This window comes from Odontesthes bonariensis, chromosome 3 (assembly GCF_027942865.1).
Source record: "Odontesthes bonariensis isolate fOdoBon6 chromosome 3, fOdoBon6.hap1, whole genome shotgun sequence".
NCBI classification, from domain to species: domain Eukaryota; kingdom Metazoa; phylum Chordata; class Actinopteri; order Atheriniformes; family Atherinopsidae; genus Odontesthes; species Odontesthes bonariensis.
In genome coordinates this window covers 25,073,459-25,084,342 of record NC_134508.1, presented here as the reverse complement: position 1 = coordinate 25,084,342, position 10,884 = coordinate 25,073,459, and the positions used below count along the sequence as shown (strand labels likewise).

The 10,884-nt window shown below is 38.0% G+C and overlaps 2 protein-coding genes across 4 annotated transcripts; both read right to left on the bottom strand.

Moving 5' to 3' along the window:
- Window positions 1–400: 400 nt before the first annotated feature.
- LOC142376598 (actin-associated protein FAM107A) lies at window positions 401–2,340 on the bottom strand. The gene is made up of 3 exons (XM_075460004.1): window positions 2,137–2,340; window positions 1,896–2,052; window positions 401–493 (listed from the first exon to the last, which is right to left on the bottom strand). Exons 1-3 carry the CDS (start codon window positions 2,313–2,315, stop codon window positions 401–403), a joined length of 429 nt encoding a protein of 142 aa, XP_075316119.1. The 5' UTR covers window positions 2,316–2,340.
- A 4,930-nt stretch (window positions 2,341–7,270) lies between these two features.
- LOC142377848 (protein FAM3C) lies at window positions 7,271–10,157 on the bottom strand. Of its 3 annotated transcripts, none has more exons than XM_075462169.1 (9): window positions 9,538–10,157; window positions 9,350–9,448; window positions 9,227–9,247; window positions 8,973–9,096; window positions 8,827–8,885; window positions 8,521–8,571; window positions 8,339–8,423; window positions 8,133–8,259; window positions 7,271–8,009 (listed from the first exon to the last, which is right to left on the bottom strand). In XM_075462169.1, the coding sequence occupies exons 1-9, from the start codon at window positions 9,548–9,550 to the stop codon at window positions 7,914–7,916; spliced, it is 675 nt and encodes a 224-aa protein (XP_075318284.1). In that variant the 5' UTR covers window positions 9,551–10,157; the 3' UTR covers window positions 7,271–7,913. The 3 variants fall into 3 exon arrangements, with proteins under 3 accessions (XP_075318284.1, XP_075318285.1, XP_075318286.1); XM_075462170.1 differs by having other exon boundaries at window positions 9,227–9,244; XM_075462171.1 differs by having other exon boundaries at window positions 9,359–9,448.
- Between the last annotated feature and the right edge of the window lie 727 nt (window positions 10,158–10,884).

Below are 10,884 nucleotides of genomic sequence, written 5' to 3'. Positions count from 1 at the left end.
CACTGTGGAAGAGTTTAACAAAAACATACCAAAATGGTGATGAACATACGTATTGTGTGAATTTGATTTGTAACGTTTTATGAGACACAGTCTTTTTTTACTCTCATTACTTTACTTCAGCCACGTACAGAGATAAAAAATATTTAGGTGAATAAAAAGTTATCACTCCTACATCTATGCACACTTGGATTTCTCACACTTGGATTAATGATAGTGACAGAAATAGCTTCTTACAGACGATGTGCTTGACCAAAAGATGTCGTCTTATTCGTGAAAACTAAGCAGCATCATCTGCGCATCGCAGAATACTTTACATCAAGCTCCTCAGCAACTCGTTTTATTCCAAAAAAGCCTATTGTGCTGACGGATAATGAGCATCCAAAGTCAAACATCGCCACGCTCACACTTCTTTCAGCACTGTGGTTCTCCTCAGTCTCTCTTTGACTTGGAGGAACTCTGGTTCTTCTTGCTTGTCCTTCCCAACTTTCTCCATCTGCCGAGACATGAGCACATAGTTACGCATGGAGCTTATGTGCGTAAATACATGCAAGCACCATTTTCACAGGAAATTTTGTTGAAGTGTCATCAGAAGAAATACAGCTGTGGAATGGGATTAATGTATTTACTTGGGTCCTTGTATAATCCGCGTACTTGTACTGTTTTAAAGTGATTATTTCTTTAGGTGATGCTGTAGATATATCATTCTTTTTACTCCACTACACTTATCTGACAGTAGGAGTGGTTGGGTATTTTAGAGGTTTTGCATTCAATAAGGTGCAATAAAAGTAGGTTCACCATGGTCAGCCATGGTCGTGACATTATATTTACACGTTGATGTCATTCCCTTTGTGGCAGGATGTGGGAGCAATCGCCTCATCTTGGATTTGATAATTGTGGATTTTTGGAGAACTTATTCTAGGGGGCTTATTCCTGTAGAATTCAGGATAAGCCAAACTTTGTTTGGACAACAGACATAATTGAAAATGCAACTCTGAGGCTGTTTACAAGAAGGGACGGAGTAGGAATGGACTCCTCCTTAAGGAAGTTTAGGACCTCAGGTGTTTGCAAAGAAACTGAGGAAAATAATAAAGAGGGTTGGCTCTTTGCTGGGGACTTACTCTGGAGCTCCTGAAGCTAATTGTGCAAACAAGAATGTTGCACAACTTGACAACAGAAGAAAGTGTGTACAGTCAGAGGCTTCATCAGCTCTGCTGCAACAAAGAATGTGACATGGGGTCATCCCTTCCACTCAGCAACAACTGTTTTTAATGATGAATAACTAATGACCATTACTTGTTTATTTTAGACCAAAACAACACAATTTCCCTTGTGGGATTAATAAAGATAAATAAATAATCTTTGGATTCAATTAAATTCAAATTTCAGTGCAACATGTATAATCAAGCAATATAAGAGTAAAACAGCTTCTTTTTTCTTCTGCTCTTCAGACCTGTTTACTTCTTTTGCAGGACTTCTACTTACAACAGAGTATTTGCGTACAATGTGATGCTGCTTTTCTTTATTAAAGAATATACTTGTTGACAGCAACAGTGCCTGAATGTGAAATGCCATGAAGAGCAGCATGCACATAATCCATGATTCTGATAGTACACGTATCATGTGTAGGACATGGACGGATGCTGTATCGAAGCTAAGACTGGACTGCCATCCACTGGATAACTGTGGAACAGCTTCGTTACTCTTCTGAGTTCAAATACTGTACAACAGTACATTTATTTTGTCATACTATACTGATATATATACATATATATAAAGAGATATTCTCAGTGAACAAAATTCTAATATTAACCGCTATGATAGTTTACTGATCCAATCTAAAAACAAAAAACATTAGTCACAAATGTATGTGAGAAAAAACAGTTTTGCCTGTTTACATTTTCTAGCCTCTGTTGTCTTTTTAGCAGCTCTTGTTGAAGAGGGGACATGTTCCTTTTTGCCTCTTCCTGATCCTGTCTTGTCTTCATCTTTTGTTCCCATTTTCTCTTCTCCAAAGCTCTCCGGAGTTCATTCTTTCCTTCCTGGGCCACTCTTCTGTCAGAAACACAGACAGACTTAATGAACAGTATGAATAATGAAACTGAGGTGTGAGTATTTATGACTTCCAATGCATCCAACCTCTTGTGGGTCATCTGCAGTTCTTTATGGAGAGCCTGGTGGCTCCTGGAGGCATTTAAAGGACTGAGAGGTTTGTGGGGTTTGATTAGATTACTGCTCTCTTCCTCGCTCTGTATCTGAGATGAAGGAATCCCAAGCGCCGGGAATCTCATCTGTTCATTTCGCTGCATCTGTGTCATGGAGGCTAAAGAGAAGAAAACACTAACAAAAAGCACATGTTTTCCTGGAGAGGCACACTTCAAAGGGATAGTTTGCCTCTTTTGACATGAAGCTGTATGACATCCCATACTAGCAATAACATTTATTAAATTTGACTTACCCCCTGCTGTCAGACCTCACAATCGCTTGGCACTATGTTCTATAGAGAGAAAATAGCGCCAAGCGATTGTGAGGTCTGACTTTTTCTGGATGAACGATTTTGTGACGCAAATGTATTACTCTTTTGAACGCATATTATTTTGAAAAGTAAAACGCTTTATTTTTGTGGCCCCAGCCAACTATTCGGACTACCTTCATCAACGCCAAAACGAGGCTGAAACTCGGCTCACAGGACACAGCAGGGGGTAAGTCAATGTTCATAAATGATATTGCTGATATGGGATGTCATACAGCTTCATGTCAAAAGAGGCGAACTATCCCTTTAAGCTATTAATGACACATTTTAACAAGATTATTTTACCAAAAAAGGAAACAAACAAACAAAAGCAAAACAACATACTAGTTGAGGTACCCAGAAAAGATTCTCATTAGCTGGGGAACAAAGCTGAGAGTTTGACTGAATTTTCTTTGAGTCTGTTAAACTCATGTGGTACATTTGGTTTTCTGGTAAGATGAATCTTGCGATTGCAAAACTTGTTTTTTTTCCAGGCCCACACTGACTAAAAACATCACTCAGACATTCACACAGGAATAAGAGCATCAGCCGTTTGTGTATTTCCACTAATTATTGCTGTTTTCCTTTTTACTGATAAAAAAGAGTGGGGGAGAGGAGGGCTTTGGCCAAACTGTCTGCCATCATGAACAACACCTCCCACCCTCTGCATCAGACTGTGAGTGCCTTAAGCAGTGCCTTCAGCAACAGACTGCTACACACAAATGTAAGAAGGAGGGTTTCCGCAGGTCCTTCATTCCATCCTCAATCAGACTGTATAATGCTGCACTGTAACCACACATACCCACTTGCTGCTGACGCTGCTACTGCAGCTTGTGCAATAATCTGTTGAAATTTCATTTTGAAATGTCATCTTTTGTATGTAATTGTTTTTTACAATTATATTTTTCATATATAATTTAAATTTAAACTGCTCTTATACCCCTGTCTGTTTGAGCTGCTGTAACTTTCCTCACTGTGGGATCAATAAAGTTTATCTTATCTTATCTTAAACTAAGCAACCATAGGGATATGTGATAATGTATCAGTTGCTAAGAAGCTGAAATCATAATTTTGCAGCCTCAAATACAAAATAACCTGACAACTTCGATGATATTCGGGAGATACAAGAACAGAAGTCTTTCAGTGATCTCACCAAACTAATTTGACAGCCAAGTTGAGGATTAGTTTGTAACAACACTTGAGCATTCTCTGCTCGTCTCCATTCATAAAAAGGTTTCTGCCTGTTCTAGAGTTATGTCACTTAAAGCCCGATAAAGATCGCCTATGTTACATTTGCAAGGTACATATTATAGCTGCAAATGCCACAAGATAATGTAAGCTAGCTGTACCACAGATGGAGGTGGGGGGGGGGTTCGCTTATCAGTAGAAGAGTGTGTTATTTCCTTTTTCAGCAAATTACAGCTTTGAAGCACAATCTACTCGAATTGCCAAATGTCTCTAGGCAAATGGTTTATTGACAACCACATAACAGCTCATTGATATAACATATTGCGTCTCAACCTTTTACTCTTTATCAGTGACAGTAAAGATCAATAAAAATGTCCCCTCTGCGAGTACTCTAATGTGCACCTGTGCTTTATGGCAAAGAATCACACACAATTACATTTATTCCTACTTCCTCCTGACGCAAAACTGGCTAAAAGAGCCAAACACCAGGCCCGTCCTCCTTAGGGTGACCATAATGACAATAAAAACACTATGGATGCCAGACAGGTTCAGTGGTTAACAAAGTTCAGCTTCACAGTGAGAGGAAAACCACATTTTTTTAACTTGAAACAACAAGTAAGAAGTCTAGACTCAGGTAACAGATCAAGTACTCATAAATACAATACATCACAATATTTCAATGGATGTTTTTCTCACCAGACTGGTTAATGGGCATCTCCCGTGTACATGGAAAATGTGTGAGCTCCCTCTGTCAAAAGAAACAAAGTGAAAAATTATATAACACCTCCTAGCTACTCACGGAAGACGTGGAGCTACTCTATACTTCAAAATTCTGATATATAAAAAAGCAGCATAAAAGAAGAACACATTAATGAGTCGAAATCTTACATGGCCGTAAGACAAAGCCATATTATAGTTCTGACAGACAAATAAAGTGTCAGCTCCACTTCACATGTCCAGTGAAGCAAGAGTCTGCACTGTTGAGCTGCTACCTCATTAATGAAAAGATCAAACAGAAACGCAGTATGATTCCCACTGAGTTCCTCATTTGATGGAGTTTGAGCAGAATTAATTGTTGAGACAAGAATTTCTCCCCTGTGGAATTCAGACAGGACAGCTGAATAAACCCTCCAGTTTCTTTCTCCCTTTGTTGTACAATGAAATATGCAATGAATGTGAAGGACAACAAGACTTAACACAATGTTGATAAGATTGTAACTAAATAAACAGAATGATGTGAGTCACACTGAATAGTATTTTCAACCTTCGAAAGGAAACAAACGCAGCCCATTAAATGTTGAAAATTAGTAATTTTCCAACTTATTTATCTATTCATAAATACGTTCTCTTTTTGAATGCCAAAATCACATCTATAAAAGTTGGAACAGGCTCCTTAACAGGAGAGATACATTTGTGTAGTTGTGCTAGTTTGCAACAGGTCAGTAACGTGATTGGTATGAAAAGAGCATTCCTGAAAGAGTGAGTCGTGCCGAGGTAAAGTAGGAAGGAGTTAAGGAATGTGAAAGACTATGCAGGTAATTAGCTGAGCAATTTTAAAACGTTTCTAAACATGAAACTGACAAGAAATTCGACAATTGCATCATATGAGAAATGATATGTTTGAATGTTTCAGAGAATACTGAGATATCTGAAAACCAGTATCTGTTGTATAGTTGCTATCTACAGGCTGTCAGGCAGCACTCCATTAGAGACAAATGCAATATTCACTGCTTGTGCTCAGGAATACCTCTGAAAAACATTGTCAGTGAAAACTGGGCTGCAGCCACAAATACTAGTTACAGTTCTGCCATGCACATAAAAAGGTACATGTATCCAAGATCCAGAAACTTCATTGCTTTCTCTGGTCTTGTATTCATTTAATATGGACTGAGGTGAAGTGGAAAACTGCTCTGTGGTCTGACAAATCAAAATTTGATAAATAAATCATGGGCGCTGCCGTCGTGCCCTCTGAGCTGAAGAGGAGAGTTTAAAAGCCATCATGTGTGATGATACAGGGATGCATGAACGCACAAAGCATGGGTAATTTGCAGAGGCAACATTAATGCTTAAAGAGATACATACAAATTTTTTTTTTCTTTAAATCAACCAATGCTGCCAACCAGACAACCTCTTGATCAGAAAAGGCTTTGCTTTCAGAAAGACAGTACCAAACCATATTGTGCCTGTAACAGCATGGCTCTGACTGAAAGAGTCTGCGTGTTAAACTGGCCTGCCTGCAGTTACCACCTGCCCAATATAAAACAAAACATCAAGAAAGCATTGGAAAATATTTCACTTTTACATCTACAGTCTCCTCAGTCCCCAAAAAAACCAACAGTGTGTTGTCAAAAGAAGAGGTGTTACAACACAGTGATAAAGTATTTTTCTCAAGTATTTTTTTTAAAAAAAACCTCACATATAAATTTCTGTTTCAATATTTGACACATTGTTTTTTTCTGTAAAATCCAGAGTGTGAATGACTTACAAGTCATCGCTGCTTTTATTTACACTGTGCTTCAAGCAGTTTTTTTTTTTTAATGGAAAAGAAGTTAAACAGTGTGATAGAATAAAAGCTTTCTCATGAATTTCTGCTTTGCTTTACACATTTACACAATACTATATAAAGTAGCATACAAACTCTAATGCTCTAATACATTAAAAATTCAAGAAGATGTCAGCAAATCACTTGAATTAGAAGAGAATTTAGTGCTCGAAGCACTCTAGTGACAACATCTCTGCCAGTGGCTGTAGGTTGATGAGGGAAGAGTCCTGCTGTTTGGCCAGTCTCACGCAGAGGATATTGTGTGGAGAGGAATTAATAGGACATGACAAGATAAACAGTCTCCAAGGCCCACTGTTCAGTGGGCGTCTTTTCAGTTGGATAAAGACCTGTTTTTGGTTCAAGCATTCACTTCCTTTGGGAAGTGAGTAAAAGGTAGAGACAACAGCTACAGAGAAACTCACAAAAGAATAAAAGTGGCAGTGTAAGACAAAAGCTTTGGCTTTAAATATCATACACAGGTAATCCGGAATATAGAAGTCATTATAAGACAGAAGTATGAAAAGAACACATTGTGACATTGGCTTCTTCCATTACTTTTTAATCTTCCCAAAAACACAATAAATCCTGAGAAAGGATATATGCCGCATGGCTGCCTCTGCTGGATTATCTTTATGTTACTTGTGAAATGACTTACATGTTCCATCTCATGGAGAAAAGAAGAAAGCAAATGGGAAGGATAACAACAAACTTACCTTTTTCCCATGGGTGACTCCCATGTCTTCAGCATGAATCCAGATTTGGAGCCTGCTCAGACGCCTGATGGGACTCACAGTGGAGAAAGTTTTTTGCGGTAATTTGAGGTTGCTTTCTCTCTGCTCCAGTAGCCAAGAATGCCACAGAGAGGAAAGAGCCCTCTGTTATGGCCAATGGTGATGCTCACGGGGAAGCGGCAGCCAAGACAAACTCTGATTATGTACAACATGGGTGGAAGGTAATGAACAACATTTATTCAAGCAGTGCAGTTAAAGTGAAAAATGAAAACACTCATTGTCTGATTGAGTTTTTCAGAGGAAAAACATGTTAGTTTTTTATTGTGTTGCATCTACAATCACAACTCCTGAAAAGTTGGGACGCTATGAAAATATGCAATGAATTGCTAATGTAATACGTCAACATTTTATTCAATGTTTTACATTCAGTAGAACATAGAAAACATACCAGCTGTAGAAAGTGAGGCACTTGTGTGAGCAAAAATGTGTCCTTTGTACATCCCTCAGTCTTAAGAACATCATCCCATATTGAGTGGCTCATCTATACAAATGTTAACTTTGCCTTTCTTTCAGTAGAGGTATCTTCCTTGGCCTATGGTCATGGAGCTTTTTTTTGGCTCAGCGTGCGGTGTTTGGTAAACACTGAAACCACCATTACAGATGAACACAGGCCAATGTCTATTGAGTTTCATTTTTCAGTAAAAGTGCAAAGTGTTAAAACAGGAACATCAATTTCTTTGATGATTGCCTTGTTGTTTCCTTGTCTTCATCATAATGAATAAGATTCTGTACAATTCAGCAGTGCTAATGATTCTGATCAGCACTACATGTTTGGCTTTTAGTTTTTAAGAACAAAGTGTTATTTAACTTGGGGTGGTGTCGTTTCACAGGTAAATCTTCAAAGTCCATTAGAAAAGAAAATTCCTTCACATTTTGCAGTTAATCATGCCTCTGTCAGGGTTCTTGGGAAACAGCCGCCCACCTCCACCATTTCTGGCCATTCCTCAAAAACGTTGGTGCTCTCGTTGTTAACGGCATGCTGACAGGTGAGCAGAGAAGAAAACACGTGTTTTCATCATGCTGTTTTACCGTTAGCATATTTCAAAATAGATGGTCTGACACAAATAGAACAAATAAAATGGCACCGAATGGGTTCACTAACCTTCTCAAAGAGGCTTTTGATTTTTGTCCCCGCTCTTCCAGCAAACACCCAGTTGTCTCTAGGTTTCAGAGAACTGATCAAAGTGCTTCCCATATCAACAAAAATCTCCCTCATTTCATCAGTCAGCCTGTCACAAAGAAGTACAATGAGTCATGGATTATGACAAGGTTGTTTTTAAATGTTGAAACGCTGAGATTTTGACTTACTTTGTTGCCACATCATCAAACGAGGCCACTAATACAATCGCTGCAGGTTTTATGTCCTTCAAGTATGCCAGAATGTCTTCTGGATCTTTTGTTTGGGTAAAATGAAAGAAATACCCTGATTTAAAGGCTTCGTAGCATTTCGAGATGGGAAACTTGATTAAAAGAATTTTTAAAACTCTTACCTCCAGCATTTATATTGAGATACCCAAATTTTTCTACAACTCCATTTTCACCTATGAGTTGAAAAAAGAAAACAGTTTTTTTTTGTTTTTCCTTTTACATCCCATCCATGAAATAATAACAGACAGGATGTTGTTGTTTTTTTACATTGATGCAATCTTTTGCTTTTTCCAATTTCAACAATGAACTTTTGAGCCCAAAATTATTCACAATTTTTAATACTTCCCATATTATCACAAGTTATTCATTTACCACTGCTTTCCATGATCAGTTTGACAGTAAATTGAGTACATGAGTCTTTTTCTCACCATTTACAACGACAATATTAATTCCTGGTTCCACATTGTTCAACACGTGACTCATGATGCTGTTGAGACACAAATAAAGAAGTGTTTCACCGCAGAGTTTTTTTTTCTTTCTAATATAATCACTGTTGTACCTCATTATCACATACTTTTTCCCGTTGAAACAGATTTTTGGCCCAATGACATTAGCTGCTCCACTTCTGATATGAAAAGCAAAATGGTCGGGTGGACACTTAGTGGAAAGGCTGCACCTCAGTGGAGATGTAGTTGTGGCTTAAAATGCAGAACAGAGGGACAGGGAAGATCTTATGGCATAGTTCTATCATTACTCAATTGTGAAAGAGTACTCAAAATCTTGTATTTGGGTTCAAATATTCTACAATCTGAAAATGTTTGACTTTACCTGCTCCGAAATCTGGATCTACTATTTGATGAAAACCCAAAATGAAAGAAAGGAGGCGATAAGGCTGAGGTGACACAAATATAGCTAACAGTTTACAATCGAATGAGAAAAAAATGAACTCACCAAACGTACTTTTTGCTTTCTCTCGTGCATCAGATGAATAGAGGAAAATATCCCTCGTAAGTAGGAGGATAGCAATTACAGCAGTAAGGTAGAAACCAGCTACCGATAAAATAAAAAAAAGATAGATAAAGATCAGCAGTAAGATCAGCAACTAAAACCACCCATTTTGAAGTAAATTTAAATCTTACCTCTAAATCCCATTTCTGCAACAAACCAGATAGTGTTTCTCAGCCCAAAGAGGTGGAGTCTGTTTGAATGTGAATGGTTATCAAAAACGCCACAGTTTACAGCAGAGCTTTGGGAGCAACAGTGAAAATGCTCCTTGATAATTCATACAACCATTTTCTTGTGGGACAAACATTTGAATATGGAAAAGAAAATGTGTCACGTCTCTTAGCACTACATGAAAACCAGGATGTGATAATACAGGCGTGCACACACCCATTGTGAACTTGATGATCAAGTTTCTCCTCTAAGCCACACCAACCAAAAGGTGTCCACAAGTAACAGATACCAATTGTACTGAACAACGAGGTTTCTAAGAGGCAGATTGTGCTTTGTATAAAGAAGCATCTAAAAGATGAAGAGAGAAAAGGCACAATGAGGTGGGAGAAGGGGGCAAAAGCCTCGTATTTCATATTGGATGAGTAAATGAAAAAAAGGTTTAAAGAATCATCGTAGCAGTTGTCAGAGTTTTCTATTTGTATGTAAATTTTAGTAAAACCCATATCTGCATAAAGAAGCTCACATACAAACACACATTCGCGCACGCACACACACACATATGCAAATAAGAGGGGAAAAAAGAACCACTAGGGACCACAGAAGAAAAAAACAAAAAAAAAACAATCAAAGGATTAAAACCTCAACCATGAAAAAAACACATTTTCTGATAAGAAACTGAAAAAAAAAAAAAAAAACACAACCCAGAATCAGATGTGAAATTAATTCACAAAACCTGGAAACGTGGCCAAGAGGGAGTGAAAAAAACTAGATTCATTGGAATGAAAACAACATCAATATGGTAATACATCATGTCAAGACATTGGTGTTTGAATCCATAGATCTGATGGCAAGCAGCACTGTTTGCAAAGGGACAAGCTATTAGTCACACCTCTACAGTGAAAAAACATGTTTATCTCTTAAAGCTCAGGTCAAGGCCTTATGTCAGCAAGAATCCACCCTGCTGATCCTTAAACTGTAGCTGAGCCCAAGAGTTTACCTTTGTGGAAATCATCCAAAGAAAAAGGATATTTTCCTTCGCCAGTTTTGACAAATAAACCACACAAATGGTCTCTTTGTGAGGAGATTTATCACGGTGGCAGCAAATAACAATAAAGCAGCAAAGGCAGTCAGACCGCATTAAGGTGTGGAAAAAGGTATGACATTAAGAAAAAAAGAAAGACTGTATCTACAGATGGCAGTATAGTGGGGGAAAAAATAGTTGCACACAGAAGTGCAATTATGTGAGTAAGGAATTTACACTGTGTAAAGATGTGCAGTGTGTTCATAGACATAAGTAACAGCTAACATCG